The sequence below is a fragment of the Phocoena sinus genome, chromosome 17 (assembly GCF_008692025.1).
Source record: "Phocoena sinus isolate mPhoSin1 chromosome 17, mPhoSin1.pri, whole genome shotgun sequence".
In the NCBI taxonomy this organism is placed as follows: domain Eukaryota; kingdom Metazoa; phylum Chordata; class Mammalia; order Artiodactyla; family Phocoenidae; genus Phocoena; species Phocoena sinus.
Genome location: NC_045779.1, coordinates 60871440 through 60888632, shown reverse-complemented (window position 1 = coordinate 60888632; position 17193 = coordinate 60871440). Strand labels below are relative to the sequence as shown.

Genomic DNA, 17193 nt, shown 5'->3' with positions numbered 1-17193 from the left:
AAAAATCAAAACTTGCGGGCTTCCCTGGTGGCGCAGTGGTTGAGAGTCCGCCTGCCGATGCAGGGGGCACGGGTTCGTGCCCCGGTCCGGGAAGATCCCGTGAGCCATGACCGCTGAGCCTGCACGTCCGGAGCCTGTGCTCCACAACGGGAGGGGCCACAACAGTGAGAGGCCCGCGTACCGCAAAAAACAAACAAACAAAAAACTCACTGTATAGGACCCAGGAACTTGAGGCGGGGAAGACAAGCTGAACCGCTAGAATTGTAGCTCCAATTAAAGTAGAATGAACAGAAGAAACAGAAGAGAACTTTAAAAAATACGAATATACGAATACTTACAGAAAAAGAAGGAAACCCTAGTTATTCCAACATCACATGGGAAGGAAAAGAAAGCTGATATATATATATTCTGTTGCGATGTGTGCCTGTAACGTGCAAATTAGCGCCGATAAGGAATCAAGTCACTAAAACCAAAATTATATTTGTCCATATGCAGTTTTTCACCAGGTGCTATGTGTTATGCTATTAACACCAGGTAAATGAGAAAAACACCATCCAGTTGAGCATAATGACCTGTGAAAGAATAATACACAACACCTTGTCTCTCCATTTTACCTACATGCATTGCCTGCTGTGTCTCCTCAGTAAAACATAAGTGTCCTGATTTTAATAGCAAAGGAAAAGCCTTAAATATTGCGGAGTTTTGAAACATAGAAAATGTAATTTTGCAGTACCCGGGGGTGGGAGTGGGGGGCGGCGGCGCATAAAGTAATCACATTAATGACTACAGAAACAACACTAAAAAAAAAAAAAAGAAAAGAGCTTAATCTTAACCTCCCAATAATCACCTGCTTTCTGGGGCACTGAAAACTGAAAAGCACTCATTTGCAGTCGGTAAGGATAACTGCAAACCTCCTGCAGCAGGAGAGCACTTTGTGTCATCTGATCTCATTTGGGTTCCCACAAATAGCTTCCTTTTGAGAGGGGTCAATTAACAAAACAATAAAAGAACTGTTGTTTCTTTAAAACAGCAACCCAATATTTTCTCTCCTGAAGGAGAGATAAAAAACATATTCAGGCCAATGAGGAATAGGAGGAACCAAACAGGCTCAGTTGGGGAGGGTCCACCTGGGGCTTCCTGGATCCAACTCACCATACCCAGAGTTTGGGGTAGAGGAGGGTGGGCCCTTCTATGACGCTTTAGTCCCCTCTCAAGTTTCTGAATTGCCATTTTCCAGGTCCCCTTTCTGTCTTAAGCCCATTCAGCTGAACAAAAAGCAACAATAAGCCACAGCCATCTACCTCTGGTTTCCTGTTTCATTTAAAAAAATATAATCTTCCTCCCAGCTATTCTCCATGGTTCAAAAACCACAACTCTTCACCATCAACACCTCTGCCGAGCAAACTTCATGTCTTATCAAAATAGCATACTATATTTAATATAATGTTTCCTTATTAGGAACTTGTGATATTTAAAACTGTGATAGTTTTCTTGTATCACTTACAAGACGGTATAAGGTTTGAGCTTTTCTGCCTCAACTCCATTTTTCCCATAAACCCATAATCCATCACGCAGGGATTATTTTTTAAGAATGCATATGCCGCATTATAGGACAGACAGGTGTACTCACTGTAAATCCTGGTTTAGCTCATTCTTCCATCAGGCGGACTCTTCATCCAGGGTCCTACGAGGTCACACTGGGTCAACCCCAGCAGAAGTCACCACCTAGGATATACTGTACAAAAGTCTGGTGCCATCCCTTTATCATGTCTGGGTTGGAGTAGGACCCACCTACTAGTGACGTCATTGCCACGGCCTGCCCTCATCTCCAGGCCTGGGGTATCCCCAGGGTTCCATTAGGACCTAGCAGGTGGGCCAAGTTAGAGCTAACTTCTAAAGCAGGTCTTTAAAGCCATCCTTTACCCAGAATGCAATCCTTTCTTTTCTCATCCTACTTCCTACTCTAAATTTACAAAGCGAATACTAAGAACTATGGGCACTGAGGTTGATAAATAATGTCTCTTTGTTTAGATAAACTGGGCCACAAGCTGGCCCAGAGGCTAGGGCCGTAGTGATGAAGTAATGCTGCCATCTTTAAAAGTGGCTGAAGAGCAGAATTTTGTTTTACTTGTCAGGTTTAACCCAAACGAAGGAAGTTTTTTTTAAAAAATGCATGTAAATTGCAGTTATCAGATTCTTACTAGAGGCCCTTCCTCTCCTTTCTTGCTAATTCCCTCCTTGCTAGATCCAGGCACCGTCACTATGCCTGTGCTCCATCTTTTTTCTATGCTGCATGATTTGTTTTCCTACCTTCTCCTGGAAAAGGGGTTTAGTACCACAGTCGGCCAAGAACAACATTAAATGTCCAGGTGTCTCCTGGCTGAAAATTCTCCCATAGACCGGTAGCAAGTTCTGAGTCTGCAAAGCCTAAATTAAGCCCCAGGAGGGATTTTGCTGCCTATCTCTACAATGCTAAGTTCGAATCAGATAGAAGCCTATTTAAGAAGGTATAATCTTTCCAAGACAGACATTAAGACTCCGTATCAACTTAAATATAGGTTCTTGCAGAGAAATAGCCTCTCTCCCTCCGCCCCCCTTCTCTGTCTCTCCCCAAAAACTTAAAATAAGAGAGTTGGGTAGTTTTGCAGCATCACTACTGCTCAGGGCTTCACCTTAGATGAATGTTAACCTGAGATCAGCTACCAGTAAAACAGCCAGTCACTCCACCTGAGGCCAACTTTTATTAGGCTGTGGCTGCCAGGAAGGTTTAGGATACATTTTCCACATGAAGATGGCATAAACAGGACCACTGAAGGAGACACACATTTTTGCCAGTGCCATTTGGTCCATGAGAAGCTCTTCGAGTTTCAACAAAGTCTTTATTTCAAGTCTTGACTTTGCTTTCACTGCCTTCACTTTTCAATTCCAAAGTTAATACCTATTAAAGTCTTGCAAACAGTGGCTCCCAGAAGAGCATCTGTTGCTCGTGGCGCACCTGTGCTTTATCTGTGGGGGTTATGGAGCTCCAACTTGTCAACCTGTATTAAACCATTGAGAATCAACACTTTAAAATGATGACGCCGTCTGGCATCTTCTTTACCAATCGTGAAACTAAAAAGCGTTTTTATTTTTTGAATTTTATTTATTTTTTATACAACAGGTTCTTATTAGTTATCTATTTTATCCATGTTAGGGTTTTTAATATTTAGAGGAAATTCTGAGCATAAAGCCTATCCTTCTTTGACTTTTTGGCAAATTCACAAAGTCCAAATAAAATATTTTTATAAGTTGTTAGAAAAATATTATCAGTTACTTTCTTATTATGTACTGTTACCGGCACTGTGGATATGCAGAGCCAATAAATCATGGAGAAATATGCATATGTGTGTCCTTCAGAAAATCTAATCTGGAAGTCTAAACCGTGGAAGCAGTGATTAATTAGCCAGCTCTCTAGTCTATGTTAACAAGGAATCTGTTGCACACTCACTCAACCAATATTTATGCTCCTGAAACTGTTCTAGGTGTTTGAGATGCATACGTGAATGAAAGTTTCCTGCTATCATGGTGTCCCATTGTGATTTATAATAAAAAATATATATATGATATATATATACTTTCTATATATTTGATATATACATATACTTAATATATATACTTGATATGTATATTTGATATATATACATATCTTGATGTATATATACATATACTTGATATATATACATATATTTGATATATATACTTGATATATATATACTTGATGTATATATATACTTGATGTGTATATATATATATATATATCTATATCTATATATAGATAGATAGATATTTGGTCTTCGTCCCTGTTTCTGGCACAGAGCTCTTAAAAACCTCGGCATTTCCTAAGTGATGAGAGCCATAAAGGTGTCGTTTGTTATGTTAAAGAGGTGCTTTTGGACCACATCTAAGGATGACAGGGAGGGGAGAGGAGATGGAGTTTGAAATAATCAACGACAGCCAATGATTTAGTCAGTCATGCCTATGTAATGAAGCCTCCATAAAAACCCAAAGGTCAGGTTTCTGAGAGCTTCCAGGCTGGGGAAACAAAACACATCCACATGTCAACGTGCTGAGCCCCAAACTCCATGGGGACAGAGGCTCCTTTGCTCAGGCCTCGCCCTCTGTATCTCTTCATCTGGCTGTTGATTTGTATCCTTTCATATTCTTTGTAATAAACCAATAATCAAGTAAGTAAACTGAAGTTTACTGAGTTCTGTGAGCCGCTCTTGCAAAGTAATCGAACTCCAGGAGGGGATCGTGAAAACCTCTGATTTATAGCAGTCAGTCAGAAGCACAGGTGATAACTTGGCCCTGTGACTGTCATCTGAAATGAGGGCCTTCTTGTGGGACTGAGCCCTTAACCTGTGGCATCTGACGCTAGTCCAATTCTGATGCTAGTATCAGAATTGAGTTAAACCTGTGGGACACCTGGACAGCTTCCATGGAGAGTGAGTGATCCATGAGGTTACATCTGGAGGAAGAGCATTCCAGGCAGTGGGAATGGCAAGATGTGATAGGACATTACCTGGCATATTCCAGGAACAGCAAGGAGTCAGCATGGCCTCCCACAAAATCAGTTCTGGAACCCAAACACCCTCCGTCTTATAACTCCAGCCTCCTAGAAGACCTTGGAGTCCCCTGCATTCAGGTGGCAAATGGGAAAGAAACAGACAACACACACATACTTCTTAACTCCCTTGACTCGGAAGCCACAAACATATTTCATAGGTTGAGAACATGTCACGTGGCCATACTGAGGGAGTCTGGAAATGAGAAAATAATTTGTGCTCAAGAAGAAGAGAATATAATTTTAGCTGAAGCTAGCCTGTCTCTAACACAGCAGCCAATATGAATTATCTGGCACTGGTGTTGGGCTGCACCCTGCAGGCCTGCAAGGCCTCTACTCACCCAGCTTCAAGACAGAAGAGCCCAGAGTCAGCGACAGAGACATCAGTGGTTTAATGGATGGGGGAGCCTACCTCTCTGAAGCAAGGTCCTGGAGCAACACCCCACCACGTGCAGCAGACCACGGGCAGGACAGGGCGCAGTCTTCACTCCCAGGGGGAACGCGGAGATTGCCAGTTACAGGGGGAATTGACCTCAGGTTGGCTCATCGGTTACCAGGGAAATTTGCAGAGGGGCACGCCCCTCACCACCCCTTGGATAAGAACAATCACTAGCTGGGGCCTGGTGCAAGCATATAGGAAGGTCAGTCATGTGAGTGGGGTGTGGGTGAAGCAGGCACCGGTCGATCAGGGGACGTACAGAGAGCAAGAGAACAGTCGCCTTGAGTCGCCTGACCGTACAGAGTGTCTCTTTAGTGATACCAGATTTAGGGAGATGAGAAGGCCAGTCTTTAATCAGTTAAGGGAAGAATGTATGGTCAACAACTCCAAGCTAACATAGGTCCCTAATGAGAGACAAAGCAAGTGATTGATTCCAAACACACCTGATATTGCTGCAGTCAGTGCCTGCTTTGATAGGCACAAAAATTCAAAAAAAAACCAAAAAAACAAGTAAATGTTAGGGTTCAGAAATGGTGTCCAAGCCATAATCTTTCTGGTGACCACCAATGTCATTGTTCAGCTGTCTAGAAATGTGACAGCAGAAACCATCAGGCCATTCGCACACTGCCAAGCTGCTGGGTAGATGCGTGACCGGGTTTGTGGTCTTTTTAATTACTCTCCATTCTTCAAAGCTATCTTTAGCCATGCAGGTATAGACCCAGTTCCTTCAGAAAGCACTCCACATGTGGATGTAGATATTTCAGGAGAAGAAAAGTAAACTTTCCCAATGCTCTAGACAGACTGTTATTGCTCCCTGTACAATCAGCTTTTGAATTGTATCCATTTTTCTAGCTTTTCTGTGGCCTGTGGTCCTTCAAGTTGTGGCTCGCTCCCGATTTGATAAAACATGCTCACACTTGAGTGGAATCAGAGATAGAACTTGTTGGCAACACTCCAAGAACAAGAGCAGGTGGCCAGTGACAGTGGAGATTTAGTTAGCAAGGCTTCTACTTGTGGTGTCCAAATCTGATAACTGCAATGTCTGTAAAAAGAACTCTATTTGTGAAGGTCGATCCTTTCAGCCTGCAAACTTGTCAGCTCAGAAGCATAATATAACCATATACATGAGAAAGGACAGGTAAAGTGCAAGCACATGAATTTTCTAATAACCAAATCCTCTTCAATACATCTATTCAATAACTGAGCACATTCAAATAACAGTGATTTCTCAGAGGGAAAGCCCAGCGGGTTAACGATTTTGTGACCTGAGTTTTAGGGCATAACCGGGATACGGTTTTATCAGGAGTCACTGAATGTGGGCCAGACAACAGGACAGGGAAAAATGGAGATGAATGTCTTCGGTAATTATACGTATCTTTTCTACCTGACTCAGTTTTGTTTTGTTACCATACAAAATTCATTTTAGACCTGAAGAAAAGATATTTTTACTTCTTTGGATTCCATTATAAAACTTCTTTTAAGTTAGGTTAGAAAAGTTGATTTTCACTACGTTGGTCATGGTAATGTTTTTAATCAATGAGATAAAATGCAATTAAACATTCTAGAAACAAACAATGAAATATGGTTATTTATGCCAGTGTATGTTTTTTATTACTTAGCAAGATACAGAGAAAAAAGTAAATCATTACTAACATTTGTGCATTTAGATATGCTACCAAAACAAGCACATTATCCCAGCCCTCCTACTGCCTCTTTTATTCTGCTTTTAAAAGTAGCCCTGCCTCCACTTTCCTAAACATCAGTGACTCATATTTCTTCATGCATTCACCTCATTCATTAGGATGAGACTATTAAAAAGGTAATAGATTATTTTTGTAAAGTAGAATTTTGCTCTGAAATCTCCTGTGATTTTCCTGTAAAATTTCTGAGAGCACACGCTTGTTGCAAACTATTTTTCAAACAATACAGAAATGTTAAACATGAACAGTTAAGTGAAATGAACACTTTGCACAATCCCATAACCAGGAAAGTAAGCCTGGTTAAATGTCTGGAGTTTATTCATCCCAATTTTTCAATACAGATAGATGAACGGAATAATAGATAAATATTGTACCTATTGTTCTGCAGCTTGCTTTTTTCATTTATCAATAGATTTAAGCATCTCGTGTCAGCCAAATTTCTAATCAAATTATTCAGTCTGATAAATAACGTAAAACTGTTGCAAGTATATTCGCGTAGTTAATTTTTGTTAAGGATAGAGTTATTCTAGAGAGTATAGAATAACCAGGACTTCGTGGCAAAGGAATTCTCTGAACTCTGAGCTTGTCTAGCACAAATGGACCATTCACATCAGTGTTTGCAATGCCGCAGCAAACCAGAACCAAAAGTTATGATTTTTTTAAACCAAATATTTTGGTTCATACCTTGGAAACTTCCATTCTGCATTTGAACAGCCCTTCTTTGGGGGGACAGGCCCAAAGGGATTAAGTTCTGGTGGTTGTCATAGACTAAATTAGTCACCCAAAATCATTCTTCACTGTCTCAACCTTCTTGAGTTGTTATCTGCCGTTAATATTGTACTTACTCTGAAAAAAGCAGAAAAGCCTCAAAACCAGCATGCCATTCTAAAATCATTCTCTCTTCCTCCTCAAGTTTCTAACTCAGTGAAATTCCCACTCACTCAACCTCCCAAACTTGCAATCTTGAAGTCATTCTTACCTTCTGCCTGTCATTTCCCAACCTTATCCCATCAGTCAAGTTCTGCCCATAGTACATACTTCTTCATCAGCTCTCAAATCTCTCTCCTCTTCTTATTCCTCACTGCACCACTGTGGTCCAGGCCCTCGTCATCTGAACTACTGCACCAGGCAGCGTGGTACATACAGGGAAGGGGTCATGAGCTACGAGAGCAAACCAACTAGAGTTAGAATCCCTTCTTTTCCTCTTCTCTGGATGTGTGTCTTGTTACTTACCTTACATGTTTGATCATTTGTAAAAAGGGAATACTTACCTAACTTGCGGAAATCAACTTAATATAAGGAACCCAGAATAGAGGCTAATACGTGGGGGGTCTTCACTAAATGTCTTTTTCTTTTCTTGATCTTTCCCCACAACAGTCAATCTTAAATTTACACTATATATAAATTGTGTCTGCAAATAATACGCCCAATCAGGTCACTTACCTACTTAAAGACCCCTACTGACTTCCTATTGCTTTCAGGCAGAAATCTGAACATTTTATCGTGGGATAGATCTTCCACAATCTTGTCCAAATTACCTTCCCTGCTTCAACTTAGAGCAAGAAGTAAGGAAGCTCCTACACCATCATATCCACCTTTTCTTTCCCTACACCCTAATACGTGGCTGAACCCGTGGCAGATACTAATTAAAAGTTTGATAGATGGATGGATGCAGGCACAAAGAGATGGATGAATACATGAACACATGAATGAATAATGTATAGGAAGACAAGATTTAAATACCTCTTCCTCACATTCTGAAATACTTAATAGCTCTTTCTAAGAAGCTGATCATTCATTCCTAGGCATTACTGCTGTCTCCCAAATGTTCTGGCTTATAGCTAGAGGAAACTCTTCCCTCTGTTGACTGAGTATATGATTTGACTCGGATTATAAATCGAACTGTGCTACGGTGAGATGATTCTACAAACATTTACTGAGCAGCTGGTAAGTGCTAAGCACACTGTGGACAGTCTGAGACCGCTTAAAGTATGCACACGAGTAAAATGGGAGCTCAGAGGTTAAAGAACTCACTAGAAAAGGGGACTATGGTGTCATGGTTATGGAGGTTGTCCAGGTGGTGATGGTGGGGTTCAGAGAAGGCTTCACACAGGAGGAGGAGCCTGGCTTAGTTTCAAATGGTGAATATGAATAAAAGTAGGTCCTTTACTTCTTTGGGACAACTGAGGGAAGTTGGAAATGAAATGTTATTATGGAATAACTGTTACTTTCATAAGGTGTGATAATGAAATTGTGGATTTGAGGAAAATATCCTAGATGCATGTTGAAGCGTTTAAGGGTGACGTGTCGTGATGTCCATAACTTGTATCAAAATACTTTAAATTTATGAAACAAATATGCCCAAATGGTAAAAATTATTTTTTAAAGGAGATGGTATATGTTTATTTGCTAGTCTCTCTACTTTTCAATATGTTTAACATTTTTCATAATAAAAGTGAAAACAAACAAACAAAAATAAATAGGTCCTTTAAACTGGGGTGGGACAAAGATGAAGGTTTCCCAAGTGGAAGAAAAAGCATGCCAAAGATAAATAAGAGAGAGCACGCAACAAGGGTTTTTGCAACTAGTTCACTGCGGCTGTAGTCTGGAGAATATTTAGCTGAGAGATACATTTCAAAATAAAATAAGAAAAACCAGGTTGGAGAGCTTGTGGAAACAAAAATGAAAAAGGGATAGTAGAAGGTAGGGAAATGTTCCAGGTGATCTCATCCATTTCCATAGCCTTTAAATAGTACCTACATGCACCTGACTCCTAAATTCATATCTCTAGCCCTGGTTACTCTCCCAAACTCCGACTTATGCTCAGTTTTCTCCTCAACTAAACTTTTCAACCACTCTGTCCCGAGTCTGTAATTCTAGAAATCAAGAGTTTCTAACCAAAGTGATGAAAATTCTGAGGAGCAATGTCCTTTTATGAAATTACACTTTATTACTTTCAGAAATGATATAAAGTATAAATTAAAATGTAAGTCTATTCCTGCCAAAATAGGTGAGTCAATAAAAATGTACTTCAAAATAAGCTTTTATTCCAGGCAATGTACTGTAAACATAAAAATCTTGAATTTGAATTACACCTTTTATTATGAACATTTCACTCAATAAAAATCTCATGAACTGGGTCCAAGTGATGACAAATTCCAAACTAATGAAGTGTTCCCATAGCTTAAATAAACAAATTTAGATCACCAAGTAAAATCAAAGCCAAGTGTATTTGCACAACTCAAGAATGATATGGGGACTTCACTGGTGTTGCACTGGTTAAGAATCTGCCTGCCAATGCAGGGGACACGGGTTCCATCCCTGGTCCGGGAAGATCCCACATGCCACAGAGCAATTAAGCCCATGAGCCACAACTACTGAGCCTGCACTCTAGAGCCCGTGAGCCACAACTACTGAGCCCGTGTGCCACAGCAACTGAATCCCATGCCCGTAGAGCCCGTGCTCCACAACAAGAGAAGCCACCACAATGAGAAGCCCGCGCAACGCAACAAAGATAGCTCCCCGCTCGCCGCAACTAAAGAAAGTCAGTGCGCAGCAATGAAGACCCAACGCAGCCAAAAATAAATAAATAAATTTATTTTAAAAAAAGAATGATATGAATGGACTAGAACCTCTAGTGTTTATACTTCGCCATTTATATCAAACTTTGAAGGTCTTCTGAGTGACATAAGTAGTCTTTGCATTTCCAAGGGCCAAACAGTAACGTATACAGGATATCCTCTCTACTCACTTGTTGAAGACCAAGAAATCTGAGATACAAGGGAATGCTATGACTAGTGACACACCCCAGTCATTTAAAGAGTTGTCTCAGGTGATTCTGGGCCACGTCATTCAATCTTGTGCAAGCTTCCCTCCTCATTAGTCCTGCTTTCTACATGTGGAAGCATGTGCTATAACTACAAGGGAACCACTGTTGGTTATCTGCTCACTGTCTTCTTTCATTTCTTGCAAAGGCAGCAAAAAATATATTTATGTTTACCTGGATCCCCAAAGGCACACATAGATCCTTTTGTTTGAATACTTTGGATGGGAAGGTCTTAAACCAATCTGTGTGGTGAGGGGACCCAAAGAATCTCAAGAGACCTTCCTGATCCAGGAAGACTCCAGCTTCTGGTGATAAATGACCCCATCCCTACTTCTGACAATTACCTGTTATTAGGGAGATGCTACAGAGGAAAAGGAATATACGTTCAGTTAATGGTTCTCTTTCATTTCTATTTTCAACAAACAATTAACAGAACCCAAATCTTTTTCAAACACCTAGTGTTTTCCTTTATGAGCAAAAGACAAATTATAGTTTAGAAATTAGAATCTATTAGATTCAACCTCATTTCTTCTTTGTCTTCTAGAGTTTTTCTTAAAACCAAAAGATAAGTTCTTTAGGCAAATGTTTACTTAGCATCAGTCTTACATTTTCACAGTCAAGTCTGTCTGGTAGGTTACATATGAATAATAGAATTCTGTCAGTCTGTTAGGCTCCAGTCAGCTGCCTTCTTCTGTTAAGTATCCTACCACACTCAGAATGAATGAATGAATGAATGTTTGAATGAGTGTCTAAAGGTAGGCAGCTGTCATTTTTCTGGTTAAACCTAAGCCAAGACTACAAAAGTTTAAGGTGACATATAGAAACGGAATAAAATAAAAACAATCCACATACATTGTTTAAAATTTTTATTTGCTTAAAAAAAAGAATGGAAATAGGTTTGCAAAAATACATCTGCATGTACGAAGTAATCCATGTGGTTAAGGAGCGCAAGCTCTGGAACAGACTGCTGGATAAATTATTCATCAAAATTGGATCTTTTTCCATCAGAATCAGCGGGAAGTCATTATTTTACATGTCAAAAGCCACTGAGAAAACTAAATCTATTTTTACAATCACCAAATTCGGAAAGGTTATATTCTAACACATATTCTTGGATACCAGTGGAGCTAGTTCCCAAGTGATCTCAGAGTTGGACAGAGCAATTTAGCAAGAGGTAGTTTCTCCAATCATGTCCCTCCTTTCTTTTCAGCAAGGTCATTCCTAGAGGGGATAAGGATAAACAGCATAATCTTCGAGTCCCTTTGAATTCCTGTTCTGCTGGGACCCCATTTTCCTCAAAGACAGTCATATCTGTCTTGTTGCATTTTAGGACTTGAGATCATCTACCACAGAAAAGATTCCAGAGTTCAAACTTCTTGGCCAATTTTTCTTTGAGCATGCCATTAAAACAACAAAGAGAAATCAATCCTATGGTGTCATGGATTAAGGGGAATTGTTTTAAACATACTTTTTGTTAATATAACAATATCATTAACAATATCCAAGGAGGAGATGTAGGCTGCTGAAATGAGCCCCCTCCCAAAGGTAGCATACAAACCACATAATGACATTCTTCTTGAATAAGTTGCCTTAGGAGCTTTTGCGGTTGGTCCTCCAAGTTCTCCGGAGACTATCAGATCCCAGAGCCCCACAGCTCCATGGCTTCCAGCTCATCTTGGACAGGGGTGAATTCTGGCTCATCAGGATGGGGAACTAGAGAGGAAGAGTGGGGGTGGGGACGTGATAGAACCCAGGAACCATAAATTGAGATCCTCCCCTTATATGGGTCCATAGAGACATAGTCTCTAAAGTACAGAGATATCCTGCTTGGGTAGAAAGTAGTAGCTACCTTTACCCACCACAGTGCTTGCACCTTTGCCAGGAGGATTCAGATGGTTAGCGAAAGAAGGAAGGTACAGGTATACTGCAGAAATTGTTAGGAAACTAGAATCACAGCCAACTGCTTAAATATTACATGTTTTATTTACAAAAGAAACCCTGAAATATCAGCAGAATGATGAAAGAAAAATAAATTTTAAAAACCCATCTCATGTTAGAAGTCCAACACCAGGGGGCAGTAGGGAGGGGAGGTGATCAGAGGAAGAATGGATAGTAGGGTGGTCAGGGAGAAAGGTGCCCAGCAATTTGTGTGGCTACAGGAAAGAGGAGAAGACACATTTAAGTAACTATTCCTGGGCCTTCACCTAGGGAAGCTTGGGATAATTCTTGGTAGACAGTCTTATACCTACGCTCAGGCTGATATGGAGCAGTCAGTTTCTATAACAACTGACACGTGTGATTTGGTTAAGTTCCAGTCTTATCATTGTATGTGCTTGGAGCAGGGAGGGCAAGAAATGTGACAGTGGGCAGGTAGGGAAGCAGGTGAGGCAGGGAAACAGAGTGCCCATTGTTAGGGGCAGGGGATGGGTGGTGGTGGTCAACAGGACAGTTCTGTATCTGTAGCCAATTGCCCAGGCCAATGTAATCAGTGGAGGAGTTCCACATCAGTGCTGGTAATCATTGTAAGGGATCAGATCTTAATAAGGGACAGGGATATTTGAGAGAACGGGGAGGGAAGAGATGAACAGAGAAAAACACATCAGCAAAACTTTGACCAGTCCCTCTGGCAAATAAGGTTAAATTTCTTCTAAAGCAGAAAATTTAAATTCATTGGCTAATAAGCTCATTGCCCCAAAGCAGTCTTTGAACCTCTCTCTTGATGCTTCCAAGTGTGACCATGTTAGAAAATGTCCCATTAGACAACCCTCCAGCATGCAGACCACAGATGTTTTCAGGAAGCATAATCTTTTCAGAATCTCAGTCTAGTAGTTAGTAAGAGGCAAGGACAGCATGGCCACTTTTGTTTCTTAAAATAATCCTTGGTGACCTAAAATGCATGCGGTCGGCAGGATGTCACCCAACAGTATCTCCAGGGCCCTCCTAATTACGGGGAAAGTTCTAAGTTTGAGATTTCCCCAAAACAAGAGTAAAACTTTAGAGGACTTCATGGCCACACTACAGAAATAACACAGAATGAGAGGCCCCAAAGAATGTTCAAACATGTCCCTCAATGATCAGATATGAGGTCAGAGGCCAAATCTGTGTGGATCGCCATTTGGAAGCAAGGAAGACTTAGATGTGGTATTATTTTAAATTTCCTCTTCAGGGGTAACCTCTGTATTAATTTGCACTTTACAGAAGATGCCTCTGGATAATTTAAAAGGTTGTGAGCAATTCAAGCTCTGCTTCCTGTGCATAATAGGTCTGCTTTTATAGCACCTTCACCATTATGATACTAAGCATAGCAAGGCATTGCTCAAAGCCCACAAGGGCTGACACTTACCTCCTACGCTGTAGGCAGAACATGAAGAGGGGTCGCAGTATCCAGGCTGGCCAGAAGGACCTTGTGGTCCAGGCACCCCCAAGTGACCTGGTGGACCCCTTGGTCCAGGAGAGCCAGGGGGTCCAGGGCTTCCTGGCCGACTTTCCCCGGAAGGTCCTACAAAGTACCCACCAATGAAAACAGTTGGTCTTTTATCATCACAGGGTGAGTTTTCAGACTACCAAGAAGTAAACTAACTCTTACAAGAAGTTAAGATATTACACATCTTAACAACTAGGGTGATCTGCCTCTCTCTACTCATTGAGTTCTATTCCTGAACTGGATTTCCTGGACAGAGGATCATACTGCAATCACATGTTCTCCTGGAGGTCAATGCTTTCAATCAGCTCAGGAAACCAGAAAGCAAAATGTAGTCTTTTTTTTTTATCACCTCCTGGATATGAAAGGGAAAGGAGCATACCACTGTCAGCCTTGTTTTCTTTATGGAGCTTCTGTTTCCCAATGCAGGTTCCTTATGAATTCAATGTATGGCCATGCACACACACACACACACATGTACACACTTGATCTCAACCTTATAACTTATCCTGGTTTTTGGCCCCAGATAATTGGAATAAATTAGTCTAAATTTGAAAGAAATTATACTGGAGGAGAAAAATGAGAATTCTGAAATTGGACCCAGTATACGAATCCAAAATTTCTTTAGGCTAGCTTGAATCAATTGAGAACTTACATTGAGTGAAAGTGAGAGGGGGATTAAAATTTTTGTGAATTTAAGAAGTATGTCAGTCTGGAATTTTTCTGGTTTATGCGTTTGCTTTGTTTTGCTTTAGGCCTGGATTCCAACAGTGCTTACAAGGCCTTTTTCAACTAGAAATGAAACTCTTCAACTAGAACCACAATGAAAATTAGGAACACGTATCACCTTCTATTTGAAAAGCGTTGTGACTCTCAGATGCATTCCGTTTCATTCAGTTAACATTCACCAACCACTCACTCTGTGTAAGGCACGAGCTAGATCAGTTCCTCATACAATCTCTAATAACAGGAGTATTTATACTCAAAGTGAATCCATTGCATTAGGAATCTCTCCTACAAAAGGTATTTTCCAAAATCATCATTAGGTTGGAAAGAAAAATCGGTAAGTCATTTGATTCAACATGGCTAAGACGGGGATTGTAAATATACAGTTGGATTGTAAATTTATAACTTTAATAACAGAGTATGATCATCTGGAAGCCATTCTAAAAGCACATAGTAAAATACACAAAACTCATTCAGTAAGGTGACCATGGTGGCAGAAACTACGAGTGTTCATCAAATACGCATGCGTTCCCCTAGATTTTGAGACTCCCTTACAGGTCGGCTGGGGCCATATGGTTAGTTTCAGCCAGTGAAATATGACTGGAAATGACATCTTTCATCCTGCATTCAGGAAGTTGATGTGCCTCCTTTATCTTTCTCCTCAAGGCCTTTTGTTCCAAAATGGGGGGAAAGTTACCCTACCCACATCAAACTTTGGGTAAGTATCAATCCACTGAGCACTGGGGATTGATTTGTTACTACAGCATAGCCTAGCCCAGCCTAACTCACGCAACCAGTAAGATCCCAGAATATGCTGTATCTTTGGGGGCTTGTGTATTGGGAGGTTCGTTACTAACAAACTGGCCTTCCAATGAAAGGAACGAGAAATATAGCCATTCCAGTTGGACACAAGGATGTAATACGGCCATTTGCCTCACCTGCAATGTCAAGTGGATATAGAGATTTAGGATTTCCACCTTACAGTTTCCTGTTAGGTAGGAAGAGTTACCTGCTGGCCCAGGGGGGCCTCTTGGACCTTGAGTTCCAATGCCTGGATTTCCTTTATCTCCCTTCACACCAGTTAAACCTATTCAAAAAAAGAAGAGAAAAGAAAGAAAGAAAGAAAAGAAAGTTCTCCTTAAAATGAAATCTGGGTGGTTCTGTTTTTCTGGGTTTCGAAAGGACATCGCTGATGAAGGCAATGATGAGGGTTGATTTAGGGTTACGGTTGTCATGGGACTTTTAAATTGAATCCTGACACTGGTGACTTCTGCACAACCACATACAGAAGGCTGGCTCTGTATCTGAGTTGTCTTCTGTATTTGTAATACTGCAAGTTTATCGTCCTCCCTCCCACTGAAGTGGCTCAGCCTGCAGGGATCTGGCCTGTGTCTTTGCACGCACCAGGCCATTGGACGTATGCAGTTGGCACTCCACGAGTAACACAATAGAAATCACAAGTGGACATATCTAACATTTTCCTTTTGGTCCACCCTGTAATGTATCTGCAAAAGGCATGAATTATAATTAGGCAGCAAAGTTCTAAAGAGCGTGAGTTTCCATTAAAAACTTGGAAGATTCAGGACGGCCTGTGTTTGATTTGGCTGATTCAGCCCCATAAAAATCTAAACCTATTCATGTTTCTTTTCCACTGGACAAACTTCTTATTCCAAATAATTTACGCTGTTGTTAACAAACTATAGATTTTTACGGGCAGAAAAACAGAGAAATACAGGCTCTGACACCTCATCGTCCAAATGGGGCCTATCCCAAGACTGCTGAACAGGTGACAGCATGCTATATTGAGGCCCGATTCGGCAGACAGAGAGAAGAATCAGACTGGGGTCTGGGTTACCCTGGCTCGCATCACAGAAAGTCTCTAGTATCTGTTTTTCATGTACAATAATACTTCGAAATAATAGAATGCAGAAATACATCTCTTCATAATTACAAAGAAATTATGTGTGAACTGGCAAAGCCTAGGAGGGAACATAAATAAAGGAAAATAATTTGATATGCAGCAGGCATGCAAGTGATCTAAAGTGTTTATAGTTACAAATAACTTTTTTTTTCCCTTCTAAGTGCAAGGCATGTTCACTGTAGGCAAATTAGAAGATACAAAAAGCAAGGACTCCAGTCCTAGAAAAGAATCACTTTTAACATCTTGGTTTGTAACTTCCAGAAAGAAAGATATTGACGTAGTATTTGCTCTAGGAATAGCAGTTTTTTTCTACACTGCACATATATTGATAGTCCTTTCGTTTGATGTTTTGATGTCTGTTGTGTTCCTTGTTGACCACCTCTTGGGGTCAAGGTGGTATACCTGTCACCTTTAAAAAAGCCCTTCTTCCTTGTTAGCGGTCCTCAGGGCTGCTCGATCCCCCTCAATGCTTCCCTAACATCCATGCCTATTGCATGTGGCCTTGGTGGTGTTTTCTGAGCTCACGAAAGACCAGTACTGCAGGAAGAGGGCAGGGC

At 40.8% G+C, this 17193-nt stretch overlaps 1 protein-coding gene across 1 annotated transcript in view; it reads right to left on the bottom strand.

Moving 5' to 3' along the window:
- Nucleotides 1-11419: 11419 nt before the first annotated feature.
- COL14A1 (collagen type XIV alpha 1 chain) overlaps nt 11420-17193 on the bottom strand; it is a 245422-nt gene continuing 239648 nt past the window's right edge. The window contains exons 45-47 of the mRNA XM_032610321.1: nt 15725-15802; nt 13912-14067; nt 11420-12281 (exon numbers count right to left, since the gene is read on the bottom strand). Of these exons, the coding sequence (XP_032466212.1) occupies nt 12202-12281; nt 13912-14067; nt 15725-15802 (314 nt within the window). The 3' untranslated portion in view covers nt 11420-12201. The remainder of the gene's footprint in view (nt 12282-13911; nt 14068-15724; nt 15803-17193) is intronic.